Here is a 19,241-nt window from a genome sequence, read left to right as displayed (position 1 = left end):
TGGGTATTTACATCGATTTTACTAAGGCCTTTGACCTCATAAATCACGATATTCTTATTTTTAAGTTAGAGAGGTATTGTGTGCGGGGCCTAGCGCTAACCCTATTACAATCTTACTTATCTCACACAACCCAATATGTAGATATAAAGACAGCATCCTCTCCTACCCTCCCTATAAGATGCGGAGTGCCCCAAGGAAGCATTCTTGGGCCTTTGCTATTTTTAGTTTATATAAATGACATCGTCTACAGCGCTAGTAATGTTCAGGTTGTGTCATTTGCGGATGACACAACTTTTTTTGTCACAGGTATTTCCGAGGCCGAGGTTGAACACAAAACAAGCGAAGCCCTTAATAAACTGCACTCATGGGCAGATGCAAACTCCTTCCGCATAAATCCGTCAAAAATACAAATTCTGTTATACCTCCCTAAGGGAAAGAAAATATCTAGGCCTCTCAAAATAGCCTTAAACAGCCAACCAATAGAGCTTGCGACTTCTGTAAAAACACTGGGAGTTATCTTTTCTCACAACCTAACTTGGAATGCGCACATAGAACACATTTGTTCGAAAGTTTCCTCAGCTCTAGGCATACTTGGTCGCTTTAGACATATTTTTCCAGTAAGGGTAAGGATGTTGCTCTAGAACGCGTTAGTACTTACTCATATCCAATACTGCAGCTTGGTTTGGGGAACAATAGGGGTAACAAATCTTCATAGATTGCCTTTGCTGCAGAAAAAAGCCGTCCGGTCCATAGCAAATGTGCCATTTCTTTTCCCCACATGAAATATCTTTATAAAATATGATATCCTTCCAATCATAGCGTTATACTTTTACAGGCTTCTATTATGCTATAAATACTCTTCACAACAACGTGATAATCCCTTCATTGTACATGGAAAACAGAGAAAATAACAGCTGCCGTAACACTAGATACAAAGAAAGGATCACTCCAACACCAAGAACTTACTCTATGAACCAGTCCTTAAGTTACAACCTTCCCGTCTTGCTAAACAAACTAATCCATGAAAATTTTGATATTACCAGAAATTCAAAACACAATATCCGTGACTACTGCCGAGACAATTTCAATCTGTGAAAGAAGCAGACATGATTTTTTTTGTCCAAAGTTTGGAACATCTATCCTGTATATTCTAGTTATGTATAACATTTGCTTTGAGTACATGTGTGTATTGCGATTTTCATTTTGCATGTGTGTTCGCGCTTCATGTAAATGTGGATCTGCATCGCATACCCATGGCATTACTAATTGATGCAATTGATGTGACCCTCGCCTTCCTTCTGTACTCCCACTGTCTCAAGGAGTCGGGACCTTCAGTCAAGCTGTTACCACATTTTAGTCCCGGCTCTTCCTTTGTAAGAAAGGAAAAGAAACTTGAACTTGAACTTGAAAAATGCACTTGAAGCGGTAGGTGCTCTGCCAAAAAAAAAGCCTCACGAAGAGAAGTAGGGTGGCCTAGGAGGCAGACAGTACTTCCTCTGCGCCCTTTTCACTGGTTCGGAGACCAAGGTGGCGAGGTAGTTGTTCCCCTTAGCCCCATGCAATGGTTTGGAAAGTTTTTCAACAAGAACTCGCAGCTGCGAAAAAAAAAATTGAAATGAAACCGTTGTTGCTTTCCTTCACGCCATGTTCAGAGAGGACAGAGCAGGTGTAGCTAGGCTAGCACGTCGGCAACCTTGAGATGGCGTACGATGGCATGCCAGCAGTCAGCGTTAAGCTCATCGAGTTGAGTGTGGCCATCAACTGAAGGGTTGCACACGAGAGCACTCTTCACGATGCCCGTGATCACAAGGAAGTAATCCCTCAAGAAATTTTCTGCAGAGGCTACCGCTCTCAGAGCTTCGCATTCCGGTTGTCCTAAAGTCTCCGTCAGAAGGGTGAAGAAGCAGGGCCTGCCAGAAAAAAGCTGAAAGGCCTCCGCAGACGCTTTGTCCATTCTGGGCAGGACCACGAAGTCGACGGCACGGTTCAGGACGTGCTTGTTCCGCCGCGTGGTTTCCTTAATCCGGCGATTCGTGTGGCCGAAGGTCCACACTGCTCCTGTGTCAATGTCCACAATGACCGGATTGGTCGACACCCCTCGGGACATTTTATCGAGGAACCGACTGAAATGCACTCCCAAGAAGGAAATACGGAATTTAGTGACGGTCCTGTTGCGGGCGAAGAACTCGGAGATCGCTCCGGCTGTTTGAATTCTGAAGGAATCGCTTGAGATCGTCAAATCGCATATACCTTCATTTGCTTCCAAGGACTGCAGGAGTTTTGTAATGAACTTTGATTTGTAGCAGCCCTTCATGACGACCTCAAGTCTCCTGATCGACCGATTCCCTTTGAGCATTTCGCACAGCATAGGTGTCTTTTTTCGTGGATTTTCTGCCATATAAAAGCTGCACCTGTGCACACGGCGACTAGAGGCCAGGACATTGCAGAGACGGTTGAAGTTGGCGTCAGAGATTGCGTCGACGTCAATATGGCTGAGTACTTTGGGGCTGCATGCAGGAGAGGCCAGTCGAATCGACAGTTCTGGTATATCGAGCTCCGTCAGAGGCAGCTGTACTCTCTTGTAGGCGTCGCCTTCCGCCAACTTGGTTGCCAGCGAAGTTCTGAAAGACAAACAAGCAAGCGGAATGAACAAGTAGCCAATTTTAGGCCTAACCTTAAAGATGCTGATCAGGAGGGCAGCATGAATAACTAAGCCACCGCGAGCTGAAAATTGGGTGAAATTTACAGGGTTCCAAAGCTATCTTGGACAGGACACGTCGTTGGTGCAACAGATAGCCGGGATACCGAGGACAGGGACTGTGTAGTCCGCGAGTGAGAGGTATTGATGATTTAAGAAAATTCGAAAGTTTATCTGGTGGATTTAATTAGATTTTGGCGGGGTTGATCGAAGAATTTGTAGAGACCTTCAGCCTGCATATCAGTCACGACTCGACTGCTAACAGCGATAGTGGTAGTGGGTCTCAATTCCTAGGTCTCGATAGCGATATCGCGACATAGCGGGGTACGTTCCTTGCTGAAATGCTGTGCGAATCTAAGAGTGAAAATTCACTCTAAGCTCCTTACTCCCCCGCTCCACACAAAGCGTTCCGCAGATCGCCCCGTACTCTAAAGATAGCATAGCATAGCAGCAGTAGAAAAAGCCATATGCAAGCAGGGCGCCCCAGCTAAAATGGATCAAGATTTGAAAAAAAAAAACATCCTTCCTAAATGAAACATGAATGTCATTAGCAGTAATGTAAAGCAGCGGCACGGCCTACTTTAGTGGTTGAGATTAATGAATTATCGATTTAAATTGGCTTTAAACGCTCAGTTGTGAATTGAAACGTTGTCGAGCGTCATGGGAATGGTACAGCCCAGGTACTTTTGACGAGTGAGCCTTAGCGTAGTCTTTTTTTTTTGCTGCAAAGATGAAAGCCCACGAAATTAAAAAAAAACACCACGTGCAGCGTGCTTCGTGCGCCTGACTGCGCCAAGGTTACAGCGCTCTCATCCGCGACTTGTTAACGAGCTGCCAGCTTCGCGCTGTCTGCACTGCGCACGACAGAGCTTCGCTTTTCTCTTGTTTCCGAAATAGGCGCCAGCGGCTGCTGGCGGCGTGCTTAAAAGGCAACGCGAAGCTCTGTCGTGGGCAGCGTAGGAGCTTGAAAGCTGGCAGCGCTACATACGGAAAAAAATAAATTCTGGCCCAAAATGTCGAGGAAAAACAAGGACAGGTGCACTAATACGTTTCGGCGCCGCTGCGGGTGCCTTGTTCCCAATAAAATAAAAAAAAATGAAGGATGATCCTTAAACTTTGCCTTAAGGGGAGATGTAGTAGTCCCTTCTCCTCATTTTTCTTCCCAACACAAGTCAGTACGTCAAATACAACACAACGCGTTCACTAGGTGCCCCTCTAACAAGCTTGATCCAACGACAATCCGCGTCCTATGCATTTCATGTCCGCCTGACATGCTGAGTGCCTAGGTTAGAAACCCTACGCTGGCTAAATTCTTTTAATAAGACGACTTCGATATTCTTAAATGCCTCCCATTCCCCCCCCCCCCCCCCCCCGCCCCTTGTCACTATTTGCGATATTCACGACCCAGAGGTGGCGCCACAGTTCATCCCATATGGAGGCGCTACGGAGGACTGCTCCCGGGCACAGCAAAGGTAACTGCTGTAAAGTGAGCCGAACATTCTCTTTTATCGGGGGTTCAAAATAAATAAACATGGGACGAGGAAAAAATCACCCTCTAGTGCTTGAAAACTGCCCGCTTCAAAGCACTTTAGCGAGCACTCGAAGCCCATTTAGGAGATAAGTAAAAAAATTGCCTTGTGGTTTAGCTAAAGTTAAACCTGGAGGATTGCGAAAGAGACATCTGCGCGTAGCCATATGGTGCGTAGTGACGTCACCCTACTGCGCATGCGCGAGGAGCAAGTGACGTCACTACGCACAGCTGGCGCGCCTCGCCCGCGCTCTCGCCTTCCTTTCCTAAAAATGATCGGAGTGTAAAACGTGTACAACGCCAACGCCAATGAACGCAATGAACGCCGATGGCCTACGGCTTCAGCGCCGCGCTTCTGGCACAACCTTGTCGATGCCTGCAGCTCACCGCTTCTCTCATCACCCCACGTACCTGTAAGCACTATTCAGGCGTCCACTCACCCAGTTAGCGATTATGCGCACTTCCTTTCCTTAAGATGATCGGAGTGTAAAACGTTGTCAACGCCAATGCCAGTGTACACAACGAACGCCAACGGCCTTTGGCTTCAGCGTCGCGTTTGTGGCACAACGTTAATGCCAACGCATGCAGCGCGCACCTCTCACTACCATCACTTAGATTAAACCATGGTTCAGGTGCCCGCTGTTCCAAGAGGGCACCTCGCTTTCACATCACGCTGCGTATATCCTAGCATAGCAGAGATAAGCCACTGCCAATTTTATATATATACACCACAAACCACGCATATGGCGATGCGCAGTCGCTACTGCGCATCAGAGAGGGACAGAGAGAGAGAAGGAGAGTGTCGGAGAGGCAATGGAGAGCGCGCGGCTGCGGCGGCTCCGGCGGCGGCCCCGGCGCTCCAGCTGTGCGCCTTGTGACGTCACCCGCTCCTCGCGTATGCGCAGCTTGGCCTTTCCAGAGCTCCGCGAAATGGCTCGGCGACTAGCGTAGTGTTACTTTCGCAACAAAATGTACAGTATCGACGTTGAAGAATCCAGTAGCACAGGTGAACTCGCAAGACCGGAAGATCTGGTAAATGAGACTCGGCGTTAGTCACTTTGCTACGCTGCTACGCAGACAACACGCTAGAAAAGCTTACTAGGCACTGTCGTTAGAGTTTGAACCAATAAAGCTGCGCCCTTTGCCCCTTTCGGCGGTCATTAATTTAATGAACCATCATCAAATTCAAATTTTTTTCAAATTTATTTTAGCATCAACAATGATGTTACAGAACTCGTGATGCAACGGGGTGCTAGCAAAAAGCCTGTAACGGCTTGACAAAAGCTAGCACCCCGTTCACAAAGCAATACAGCAGGGGACAAAAAGTGATAGCGATATAAAGAAAAGCAATATATATATGGCGACGGCTTTACATAATCATAAAAACATGTTAAGTGATAGGGCTAACATTGCGGGTTCATAATTGTAAGTGTTAATGTCTTGGAGGTGACTTGGAGGTGTTATCAGAAGAGTTAAGAGCATGTGGTAGTGTGTACATCAGCATTTGGCGGCCATAGTTAGTACGGGTGTGAGGAATCTTCCATGTCTGACTGCTTCGTGTGCTATATGCTTTCGCAAACGGAGACAGGGTCGCAAGGTTTTCAAGGAAAGGGTCATTATTTAGATGAAAGGCATGATGACGTTTTAACAGAAGTGCATTGAACAGGTTTGGTAATGGTTGTAATCTAAGGTCATCAAAAAGAGGTTTTGTGTGGGCGTCATTGGGTTCATTTGAAATAATTCTTACAGCTTTTTTCTGCAGTCGATAGATTTTGGACAAGTTTGTGTACGTTGTGGTGCCCCATATCAAGTAGCAATACGATAATGTGGATGTGAAAAGGGAGTTATACAAAAGTAATTTAATGTGCTTAGGAAGAAAGTTACGAAAACGTGCAAGAATACCAACTATTCGGGATAGTTTGGAGTGAACGAGGTCAGTATGTGCGTTCCACTGCATATTCTCATGAAAAAGGACACCTAAGGTTTTTATTACTGGTACCACCTCTATGACTGAAAGACCAAGTTGCAGGACAATATTTGAATTAACTGGTTTATTTTTAGGGCGAAAAAGAACTGATTTTGTCTTCGAGACGTTTATAGTTAAGGAATTATTTAGACACCAAGTGTTCAATACATCAAGTACTGCATTCGCTTTCTTTACAAGCAGGGGTAAACTGTGATGGGAGAAAAATAAGCTTGTGTCATCGGCATAAATAACAAATGATGTATTTAAATCTATGTTAACAAGGTCATTAATATATAGGTTGAAAAGTAGTGGCCCGAGAATACTTCCCTGCGGAACGCCATGTAGCAATGGTTTGAAGCTGGAGCAAGAGTTACTTATGTGCACCCTTTGTTGGCGGTATTGTAGGTAGGATTTAATAAGAGAAAGGAAACAGCCTCTGAAACCATAATATTCCAATTTTGTTAATAGTGTAACGTGATTTATTTTGTCAAATGCCTTTGAATAGTCTATGAAAATTCCAAGTGAATACAATTGGTGTTCAAAGGCGTTAAGGATGATTTCTTTTTGCACTAGCAAGGCGCTTTCTGTAGAGCGTTTTTTGGTGAACCCAAACTGATACGGTGTCATAATCTGATGCTTGGTTAAAAATGAGCTCATTCGTACGTGTATTAGCTTCTCAACGACCTTGGAGAATACAGGAAGTATTGAAATTGGCCTGTAGTTAGACATGTTACATTTCTCACCACCTTTAAATATGGCAGTAACTTTGGCCACTTGGAGCCGGCGAGGAAATTGGCCGCATGAAAATATTTGATTAATGATGTACTCTAAAACAGGGGCTATAATAGTAGCAACATGTTTAAGTGGCCGAATCTCCAAACCATCTACATCAGTACTGGTAGTATTGTTTAGAGATAAGATTGTAGACACAACGTCATCTGCAGTTACCGGGAATAAAAATGCAGTCTCTTCTGTTGGTTGGTGCATAAAGTTCATGCAGCTTGGGTCATAATGACTATTTCCCACAGATGTGAAGAAATCATTAAAAGCTTTAGCTAATTCTTCTCCTGCAAGAGTTGTGCCATTCATACTTATCTCCATCGGGCTATCAATTGCACCAGTGTGCCGATTTAGGAGTGTGTTTAATCTTTTCCAAATTATTTCCGGAGTTTGCTTCGTGTCCTGCATGAAAAGGTTTTCAAAGTACTCTTTTTTAATTCTCCGTAATAGGCTGTTTGTCCTGTTTCTGTGTTTTTTGAAGTCACCTAAATCGTTTTCGTTTCTGGATTTTAAAAACTTTTGATAAAGAACATTTTTCAGCTTTATAGCTTTGACACATTCAGCTGTAATCCAAGGTTTGCGTGCTTTTCGTGGCCGCTTACGAGTTTTGAAGGGAAAGCAATCATTATATACCTTTATAAATTTGTCTATGAAGATGTTATAAGCCTCCTCCGCATCAGCGCTTGAAAGAACACTCTCCCATGATATCCCTAAAACTAAATTATAGAAAGACCCCAGGGTATCTTCATTTATCTCCCGGAATGTACTTACAGTCGGTCTCGCGTCTTTTAATTGGAACTTTTTATGACTAAGCACTAAATATATAGGTAAATGGTCACTAATGTGTGTTTGAAGAACACCTGAACTGATGGGCACATTTGTAGCATTGGTGATAAAAATGTCAATGAGTGTAGATGTATCCCGCTCTATACGAGTTGGTTGTTCTATGAGATTAATAAAAGCATTAGTTTCTAAAGTACGGCACAATTCTTCACTTTGTGGGGACGAGTGTAGGAGGTCAATGTTCAAGTCTCCACCTAGAATTAGTTTGTAGGCGTTTTCGTTGATCCAACCTAAGAAAGTGTCAAGAAATGAAAGAAAAGCTATATTGCTACCTTTGGGCGGACGGTATGCCACAGAAAAAATGGTCATATTACATTGCAAAGTTAGCATTTCATAATCATCAGTTATTACAGAAAAAATGTGAACAATGTCGCATACAAATGTATCTTTCACTAATAACATTACGCCGCCGCCTGTCTTACCACTTCGATTCAAGTGGTAGGTTCGATAGCCGTGCACACGAAGCACTTCCGAGTCATCCCGGTACCAGGTTTCTGTTATCATCACTGCATCAAACTTAAAACCGTCAAAAAGTGTTGTTATTTCGTCTTCTTTGTTTCTGGCTGACTGAGCATTTATATGTAAGCAAGAAATGTTGTACTTCTCTGGAAAGAGCGGCAAGGTTGATACTTGTGGTGCCATCTGGTATACGATTAAGCGTGCTAAACAATCTTTTCAAGGTCACTGCTGCTCGTTATCTGAAGAACTCCGGATTTATCGGTTTTACGGGCAAATATTTTTCCGCCTTTCGTCCACGCATACAGCCAGCTCATCTCTTTTTTCCTTGCCACTGTCATACCGAGCAGCTTTTTTAACTGCGGACAGAGATGTTCGTTTACGTAGATGGGCGTTGTTTCTGAAAGGCCGACGTCGGTAGCTGATAGACGCATTTTCCGCGCCTTTTCCAACACAGCATCCCGTTTAGACCGGTTGTGGAATTGTATTACAATGTGTGGGAAAGGGGCATCTCTGGCAGGAACACGATGACAAATATCGATGTCGCTTTCTTCTATCGGCTCGCCTACTGCTTCACCAAGTTTTGCAAGGACTTCAGTTAGCTTTTCATCGGAAGAGTTGGGGACATTTTTCAGTTCAATGTTTTTGTTACGTGAATACTGCTCAAGGGCAGTTGTTCTCTTCTCATGTTGAACAGCCAGTGTTTTAAGCTCCTCTTGCTCAGCCACTAGAATTTCATTCTGAGCCTTCAGTTCATTATTTTCTACCTCGAGCCGTGTGCACTTCGTTACCATTTCCTCATACTGTTTATTGAGGAATTCAAGGCTCTGCTTCAGGTCGCGATGCTCTTTTCGAAGTTCTCTTTCGAGAGAGGTACGCAAGTCAGTAAATTGTTCCTGCAAGTCACTTTTAAGCAAGTCGCGAACTTCTTGCTTAAACTCTTTGAGAACCTTTAGTAGTTCTGCATTTGGCATGTCACAAACACTTCGGCAGCAGCAGCAGAGACACCGGAAAAGAAGTACTACAAATGTAGTCAAGACTAACCTGAAAAATGGTAGATAGTAGCTTCAATTGCTTGTGCGCGTGTCCGCTGCTGCTGCCAAAGTGTCAGGAAAGACGCTCTGCGTAGCCACAGGAAAACAGCGGACCAGGTGTCGCTCACGGTACACAGATGACAGCCACGCCCGTAGCCGGTATCCTCGCGCGATGACACGCGCCGATGCGTCACTGGAAGTGCTGCGGAAAGTTGCAAAAGTGGTGTAGAGACGAAGGCTCGATGACCGGAAACAGGTAGGGCCGGCGCCAAGGCAGCCGCAGGTACAGTAGAAAAGGGTCACAGGAAGACCACCAAGTATAGGCAGAGGCCAACGTCCAGTACCTGAAAAATGGTAGATAGTAGCTTCAATTGCTTGTGCGCGTGTCCGCTGCTGCTGCCAAAGTGTCAGGAAAGACGCTCTGCGTAGCCACAGGAAAACAGCGGACCAGGTGTCGCTCACGGTACACAGATGACAACCACGCCCGTAGCCGGTATCCTCGCGCGATGACACGCGCCGATGCGTCACTGGAAGTGCTGAAAAATGGTAGATAGTAGCTTCAATTGCTTGTGCGCGTGTCCGCTGCTGCTGCCAAAGTGTCAGGAAAGACGCTCTGCGTAGCCACAGGAAAACAGCGGACCAGGTGTCGCTCACGGTACACAGATGACAGCCACGCCCGTAGCCGGTATCCTCGCGCGATGACACGCGCCGATGCGTCACTGGAAGTGCTGAAAAATGGTAGATAGTAGCTTCAATTGCTTGTGCGCGTGTCCGCTGCTGCTGCCAAAGTCACCATCACCACCAGCCTGACTGCGCCCACTGCAAGGTAAATGCCTCTCCCATGTCTCTACAATTGGCATTGTCTTTTGCCAGCTGCGGCCTCCGTATCACAGCAAACTTCTTAATCTCATCCTCCCACCGAAATTTCTGCCGCCCGCTGCTACGCTTGCCTTCTCCTGGTATCCGCTCCGCTACCCTTAAGGACCAGCGGTTGTCTTGCCTACGCATTACATGCCCTGCCCAAGCCCATTTCTTCCTCTTAATTTCTGCTAGGACGTCATCAAGCTGCGTCGGTTCCCTCATCCACTCTACCCGTTTCCGGCCTCTTAAAGTTACACCTGTAATTTCTCTTTCCATAGCTCGCTGTGTTGTCCTTATCTTAATGTGAACCCTTTTCATTAGCCTCCATGTTTCTGCCCCATAAGAGAGTACCGGTAAGATGCAGGTGATGTATACTTTTCTCTTGAAGGATATTGATAAACTGGCATTCATAATCTGTGAAAGCCTGGCATAAGTACTCCACCCCATTCTTGTTCTAGTTATTTCCCTCTCATGATCCGGATCAGCGGCCACTACCTGCCTTGAGTAGACGTATTCTCTTACCACTTCCAGCACCTCGCTACCATTAGTGAACTGCTTTTCTCTTGCGAATCTATAGATCATTACTTTGGTTTTCTCCGTGTTAATTTTAAGACCGACAGTTCTGTCCTTCCTGTCTAACACACTAAACATGCTGAGCAGCTCATCTCCAGAGTGCCTTAGCAAGGCAAAGTCATCAGTGAATCGCCGAATACTTTGGTGTTCTCCATTACCTCTTATTTTCAACTGTTCTCAATACAGGCATCGGAATACCTCCTGTAAACAGGCGGTCAGCAGCATTGGCGAAATCGTGCCTCCCTGCCTGACACCCTGCCTTATAGGGATATTGACAAACTGCCATTCACGATCTGAGAGAACCTTCCATATTTGCTCCACCCCATTCTTATTCTTCTAGTTATTTCCCTCTCATGATCCGGATCAGCGGTTACTACCGGCCTCAAGTAGACGTATTCCCTTACCACCTTCTGCTCCTCGCTACCAATGCCACATTCCCTTGCGAGACATTTGAGCATTACTTTCGTTTTCTTCATGTTAATTATTAGACTCACCGTTTTCATCTGCCTGTCTAACTCATTGATCGTGCTTTGCAGTTCATCTACTGAGTTTCTTAGCAAACGTCATCAGCGAATCGCAGAATACTTTGGTATTCTCCATTAACTCTTATCTCCGACTGTTCCCAATCAAGGCATTGTATCCTGCACACAGGAGGCGAATAGCATTGGCGAGATCGTGTCTCCCTGCCTGACGCCCTTCCTTATTAGAATTTTATTGCTGACTTTATGAAGCACTCTGTGTAGTCGTTATAGATATCTTCCGGTATTTTCACATAAGACTTCGCTGCACCCTGATTCCACAATGCTGGTAGACTGCTCAGGTTTCCACTGAGGGAAAAGCTTTCTTGTCTCCAAGGAAGGCTGTATATGGGGGTTGGTTATATTCTGGGCGTTGCTCTATCACCTGATGATATTGTGTATATGGTCTATTGTCGTGTATCCTTTAGGAAAATCTGCCTGATCATTCGGTTGCTTGAAGTCTAAGGTTTTCTTGGTTCTTTTTGCGATTACTTTAGTAGATACCTTGTAGGCAACGGACAGTAAGCTGGTCGGTTTGTAATTTGTGAAGCCCTTGGCGTCTCATTTCTTATGAATTAACATGATGTGAACGTTCTTGCAAGCTCCTGGTACACTCGAGGTTATAACCCATTGCATACGCAGGATGGCTAGTTTTTCCAGCGAAATCTCTCCTCCGTACTTCAACAGATGTGCTGTTACCTGTTCTTCACCAGCAGCTATCCCCATTTGCATTACTCCTAAGGCTTTCTTTACTTCCTCTTTCGTTACTAGCGGGATGTCTCAGTGCTGTGCACTACTGCCTCTCTCATTAACGTTCTGACTACACTGGTTACGGTATAGATTTGTGCAGAACTCTTCGGCTAGTTTAGCTATGTCATCCATATTGCTAATGGCATTGCCCTCTTTGTCTCTTAGCGCATACATCTCGTTTTTACCTATGCCTAGTTTTCTCTTTACTGCTTTTAGGCTACCGCCGTGCTTTGCAGCATGCTCGATATTCTCCATATTAAACTTCCTTATGTCGGCTACCTTGCGCTTATTAACTTTGATAGCTCTGCAGTTCTATTCTGTCCGTAGTGCTGGGCAGTTTCATGATGTGGCGTTTCTTAATCAGATCTTTCGTATCTTGAGCCGGTATCCTCACCAACCATCCTACCGCGCACTCTGTAATGATAGCTGCGACATGATCGTTCATGGTTTGAACATCGAGATGTTCTTCCTCAGTTAGAGCCGAATCTCTGTTCTACAGCGACATCCCGCATTCCTCTACTTTCTCTCTTACCACTAACTCATTAATGAACGTCCGCTTCACTGGTTTCCTTCGTTCCCTCTTCACATCTAGGCTAATTCGAGACCTTACCACTCTGTGGTCGCTACAACGCACCTTTCCCAGGATCTCCAGATATCCGGCACAATACCGTGCTGAGCACGTCGTATTAAGTCGACTTAATTTTTAATCTCATCATTGGAGCTCTTCCACGTCCACTTCCTGTTTCCTCGTTTCCGGAAGAAGGTATTCGTGATCCGTAAATTATTTCTCTCTGTGAGCCCTACTAATCACTCCCCCCTGCTATTCCTGGAGCCTCTGCCATAGCGGCCTATCGCCAGGTCTCCAGCCTGCTTCTTGCTTACCTTCACATTGAGGTCACTCATTAGTACAGCCTACTGTGATTTGACTTTCTTCACAGCTCATTTGACGTCTTGATTGAAGCTTTCAATGATCTGGACATCATGGTTGCAGCTATGCACGTAGGCCTGCGTCACCTTCAGCTTGTACCTCTTATTAAGCCTAATTACGATAGCTGCCACCCTCTCATTAATGAAACTAGTTGATCTTGATAAAACATTTTGCGAGATTAAGGCGCGCCTAGATAAAATTGAGACAGCATGTGTTGGTATTGATGACATGCAGACTGAATTGAAAGAACTGCATGGAATCAGCACTGAGAACACGGCGCAGATAAATGCTCTGTCTGCCCGGGTAAATGATGCAGAAAATTGGTCCAGACGAAACAACCTTGTTTTCTACAGCCTTGAAGATAAAGATAAAGAAACATCGTCAGATTCTGAAAATATCATCATTGCACACATTAATCAGTATTTAGACATCCAGTTAGAGCCGCGCGACATTGAGCGTGCCCATCGCATTGGGACTTTCCAAACTGGTAGGTGCAGACCTATAATTGTGAGATTTGCTCACTTTAAAGACAAAGAGCAAGTCCTGTCTTCCGCTCGGAAATTCAAAGACACAGGATATGCGGTTGCTCAAGATCTTTCTCCCAGCACGCGCCTTGCCCAGAAACGCCTCATCGAATTTGGAAAGGCTCGAAAACTGAAATACAATTTGCGAAATGAAAACTTGTCACAAGTGAAAAAACGCACTATTTCGACCATGTTTCTAACCATGTCGTTGAGGACAGCTTGTAGCCACCATTAAAACCAAATTTTGAACCCCGTTCGCCGAATCGTCACCCTTTATCATTTCTGCTTGCTAACATTCGAAGTGTTGTTCCCAAGCGCGATTCATTGTGCAGTTTAATAGGTTCATCTTCATGCGATATCTTACTACTAACTGAAACATGGCTTAACGCATCAGTTCACGATTCTGAGATTCTTCCATTTCTCCCAGATTTTGAGATATTCCGGAAGGATAGACCCGATAATTCGCGCGGTGGGGGTGTATTGCTCGCCACTAAACGGGATCTGCATTGTTCATTTGTTAACCTCCCTTCACAACTGGAAATGATTTGTCTTCGATGCACTACTACACATCCGCCCATCCTCATTGGTATTTGTTACCGCCCTCCTAATGCTGACAGTTCTTTCACCCCTTTATTTCATGATGCCTTAAATGCGTTAACTAAAACATATCCACTTAGTCCTATCCTTCTCTTCGGTGATTTTAATTTTCCCACAATAGATTGGTCTAATCCCGCCGCTACATTATCGAAAAGCAGCCCGGCTAGCGATTTCTTAAACACGTGTATGACTTTTGGCTTAACTCAACTCGTCACTGATCCCACACGCGTTACTGACCACTCGTCCAACGTTCTAGACGTGTGGCAAAGTATATGTGGGGCAAACGGGACAGTGCTTCAATAAGCGTGCTCGACAGCACAATGTGACACTAAAAAGCAAGACGGGAAGCAATCTAGCTTTACATTGTAGCAGGTGTAAAGATTGTTTTCCGAAATTTCAAGAGACCAGGTTTCTAGCCAGGGCAAAAGAAAAAATCGAAAGAGAAGTCATTGAGGCTTTTTATATTGATCAAAGAAAAGACAACTGCGTTAGCACGCCTTCTGTTCTCCTCACCAGAAACGAACTAGCTTTTTTGGACGGTTTTGTTTAGATGCCCTTTGCAAAGTCCGCCTGCTTCCTTCAATCGGTTTCATGATTGTTAATATCTTAGAGGTAGTTCTTATCCTTATTCATAATCGTTCAACCTGTGCTATCATTCACGCTCGCATGAGTTATCAACATGCCTTTTGTAATAGCGACCTCCCTATGACTTGTTGTGCTGTGTTGTAGCGTTGTTATCACTCGTCCACCACCGCATTTGTTTTTTAGTTCACGCACCCTCATGCAGCTCAGCGGCTATAAAAGAGCGCCTGGTTTCCATTCCTGTTATTAAAGTTGGAAGTTGCGCCTCTTTCCTGTTCTTTGTTTTTCCTTCCTGTTTCGTCCTTTTTTGGCGTACGACATTCTTTCAAGACAATGTACCAACTAACCCGTCAAAAAGTTCTACAACGTTCTAGATCTCGTATTAACAACGCATCCTGATAATTTTACTCCTATCACCTTGTTGCGCGGTCTCAGCGATCATTTGACGATACATACTTCTTTTTATTGCAACGTACTAAAGAAACAAAAAAATAAAAAAACACTTACGCTTTATGATAAAGGAGACTACGCCAGCATGAACCGTGAATTATCAGATTACTTCGACACCTTCGCTGCTAACTTTCCACTACATTCTCTCGAGTCGAACTGGTTGCTTTTCAAAACAGAGATGCATCGGCTTATAAGTCTTTACATTCCAACCATTACTTTATCAGAAAGAATAACATCACCATGGTTTAATGTATCACTCAAACGACTCAATAATAAGAAAAAACGCCTGTTCCGGTCGGCCAAGCTGTCTAACTCTTCTTCCACATGGCAGAAGTATCATGCTGTCGCAAAAGAATACGACAAGTTAACCGCTCAGACTAAACGGAAGTTTTTTCTACTACTTTACCATCTATGCTGCAGACTAACCCAAAACGATTTTGGAAAGCCATTAGCCCTAATCAATGTAATGAGATTTCACTTAACAGTAGCTCTGGATCTCCTATTCCCGACACTGAGGTTGCAGATGTTCTTAACACAGCATTCAGTTCGGTCTTTACTAATGAACCCCTTGACAATCTTCCAGATCCACCATATTTTACGCACCCGCTCATGCAAAATATCACATTTCATCCCGTCGGCATAGTCAAGGTAATTGAGTCACTGAAGAACTCGTCATCTACTGGAGTGGACGGTATCAACGCCAAAGTGATGAAAAATACTAAACATACGTGTAGCCTGTTCTTATCGCTCATATTCCAGGAATCCCTGAACACCGGTTCGATTCCACGTGACTGGCAGGTGGGCAAGGTCATCCCAGTCTTCAAGAAAGGAAGCCGATCATCGCCGAGTAACAACCGCCCGATTTCCATAACAAGCGTTTCTTGCAAAATAATGGAGCATGTTTTATACTCGCATATTGCTAATTTCCTATCGTCCGTTGATTTTTTTCACTCAAGCCAGCATGGTTTTCGCAAGAATCATTCCTGTGACACCCAACTGGCACTCTTCCTGCACGACTTACATTTACACCTTGATCGTAATGTCCCGACTGATGCAGTGTTTTTAGACTTCGAAAAAGCGTTCGATAAGGTCCCCCATGGTCGTCTCTTACTAAAGTTATCGCGCCTTAATATTCATCCATGTGTTCTGAACTGGATTCGAGGGTTTCTATCTAACCGTCAGCAGTTCGTATATGCCAATTCACACTCTTCATCCTTAACACCTGTGCTCTCAGGGGTACCTCAAGGAACGGTACTCGGGCCCCTTCTTTTCTTGATATATATTAATGACCTACCGTGTAACATTTCTTCTCATATCCGACTCTTTGCCGATAACTGTGTCGTTTACCGAACCATTACTAACTCCACCGACCATCTCGCATTACAAACTGACCTTATTCGCATACAGGACTGGTGTAAAACATGGCTCATGTCATTAAATATTTCTAAAACCGTGTTAATGTCCATTCACCGTCGTCGTAATTACGTAGCGCCTAATTATAATATTAATAACCTGCAGATTGGAACATCCGAATCATTCAAATATCTTGGTGTGCATATCTCGCGTGACCTGACTTGGACCTGTCATATTAATCACATAATAAATTCTGCTAATTGTGCTCTGGGTTATTTACGCCGTAACCTTTCACTCGCTCCTCCCCCTATTAAACAGCTTGCTTTTCAAACCTTTGTGCGTCCCAAGCTTGAGTATGCTAATGCTATTTTTGATCCGCACCACAATAATCTTACTAACGCCCTCGAATTGGTTCAGAACCGCGCAACACGATTCATTCTATCTAATTATTCCTACCACTCAAGCATCTCAGCACTAAAAGCTCGAATCAACTTGCCCCCCCCTAGTCTCGCGCCGTAAGATAGCACGTCTTAACCTTTTTCATAAATTTTTCCATTCTTTGCCTCTTGATAACCCCTACATAAAAAGAGCCCACCGCATCGCCCGGTTCAGCCATAGTAACGCAGTGTATCCCCTACAAGCCCATATTGTGACATTTCAGCAGTCATTTTTTCAGCCTACTGCACGAGACTGGAATGACCTGCCCACCGAAGTTGCCATTATCATCAACCCACTAGAATTCAAGCGGAGCGTCGCCAACCTTTCATCTTAACATTTTTTACCATTGTTTGCCAGATACCGTCCACTCCCTCATGTAATGTCTCAACCGAGACCTTTGAGGAAATAAATAAATAAAAATAAATACGGAACAACTCCTCTATGTTGCCAGCTGTATCCTGATTGATGACGAATCCCACACCTAGTTCTCGTCTGTATGCTAATCCACGATAGCACAGTAACTTGCCCGCCCCGTGGTACTGTATAAGGCTCATCTGTCCTCCTAACCTCGCTAAGCCCTACCACATCCCATTTAATAGCCGCTAGTTCCTGGAACAGCACTGCTAGGCTAGCCTAAGTACATAAGGATCTAGAAATAAACGTTGCCAAGTTCAGTTTCCAGTGGCGGCCAGTCCGGAGCCAGAAATTCTTAGCAACCTCCGCTGCGTCACAGGTCTGACCGCGACCTTGGTCAGCTGCTCCGCAGCCGCTGGTGACTCGGGGCCGATGGTTAATTGGTTTGTTCATAGAAAATTGCGACGAGGTACTACATCAGGGTGGGGAAATCCTGCTCTGGTGAGAGAGTGCATTGTTGGATCTGATCATCGAGATCAGACCGCCAGCCAGGGTGTCGAACCGGAATTTTTTCTGGTTCGGTTCAGGTTCGGGTTCACACCTTTCGGGTTCAGTTCCATGTTCGGCTCCAGAGCGACATTCCGTTCCGCTTCGAACCGGTTCGGACCGTACTGAACCGGTTCAAACGGGTTCAAACGGGTTCAGGGCAAAAAAAAATTTAGAACGTAGATGGGTTTTAATCAACCTTGTTAGGGCGTTTACTTTTTAAGGCGGAAGCCTTTAATGCCTCATCGTTGTAAGCAGGAGCTGTCGACAGAAATGTCACGCTTTTCAATTGGTCGAAACGGTCGTGACGTCACCGTGCGCGAATTTCAAACGGGGCCAATTGTACTTTGGCTACTAACCATGCAACCAATTAAAGGGATCGTATAGTGATGCTCCATGTAAGTTCCACTGAGTTTGGTTAATTGCTTACTTAACCAATTAGTCTAATTAGCCTTTCTAGTCAGACCAGATAAACAAATAAAACCGAGTAAGAAATTGGCCGAGCTTACGAATCGAACCCCGGTCTCCGGAGTGCGAGTCCAGCACGCTACCACTCCGCCATGCCAGCTCGATGGTTTGGAATGAACAAAGGTACGTCTTGTGAATACGGTGTCTTCGTTCACTCCCTTCTTCCTCCCTTCCTGTTACGGCGAGGTTTAGGTGTCCACCGAGATATGACAGACAGATACATTTCCTTTCCTCAAAAACCAATTTACCAACGAGCAAGGCGTATTTGTCCGCTTTTCAGATTGGTCCAAATTACCGTGTCGTGACGTCACCGTGCGCGAATTTTGACGGGTGTCCACCGAAATATGTGAGACAGTTACTGCGCAACTTCCTTTCCTCAAATACAATTTTCGACTAGTGTCTACTGAGATATGTGAGACAGTTAATGCGTAATTTCCTTTCCTCAAATACAATTTTCATTTCCTTCATTACGGCCCCTCTTTCTTCTTTCACTCACACTTCCTCCCTTCCTGTACGGTGCGGCTCAGGTGTCCACCGAGATGACAGAGAATTACAGCCCCATTTCCTTTCCTCCAAAAGCTTGCGTTCAAAGGGAAACGCATCGCGCCGAACGGGTGGTGGCGTTCCGTGGACTCCGTGGCAGCGCTACAACAGGCTGTCGCGTTCCACTCCGAAAGGCGAAGCTTAAGCTTCATTAATTTGCAGTTAATTAATGCACCAACAAAATGTGCAGTGAACAATCGCGTAGCAGAATGTAGCTCTCAGGCTTTCGCCTTTCACCACTTTAGCCGCTAAAGTTCCTCGTAATTTTTTCTTTGGCATCGATATATAACATAAAAATGCAAAAATTTGTTTAATGCGAGATGTTCTCACTTTACCCACTTTATGTATTGACTGCGACAAAAAGACGAATTTACGGCAAGAGCCGAAAAATGAAATAAGCTCAAAATATAATGTACGGCTATGTGCATGCTATAATCCTTCTGATGATGTA

General features: G+C 44.8%; 1 protein-coding gene across 1 annotated transcript in view; it reads right to left on the bottom strand.

Moving 5' to 3' along the window:
- Window positions 1–1,672: 1,672 nt before the first annotated feature.
- Window positions 1,673–19,241, bottom strand: part of LOC149352838 (uncharacterized) — a 24,829-nt gene continuing 7,260 nt past the window's right edge. Inside the window, exon 2 of the mRNA XM_089575732.1 lies at window positions 1,673–2,621. Coding sequence (XP_089431858.1) covers window positions 1,673–2,621 — 949 coding nt within the window. The remainder of the gene's footprint in view (window positions 2,622–19,241) is intronic.

Source organism: Amblyomma mixtum, chromosome 3 (assembly GCF_055824585.1).
Source record: "Amblyomma mixtum isolate Tamu chromosome 3, ASM5582458v1, whole genome shotgun sequence".
NCBI lineage: Eukaryota > Metazoa > Arthropoda > Arachnida > Ixodida > Ixodidae > Amblyomma > Amblyomma mixtum.
Note: the sequence above shows the minus strand (reverse complement) of the source record. Positions and strands in the feature narration are given on the sequence as shown.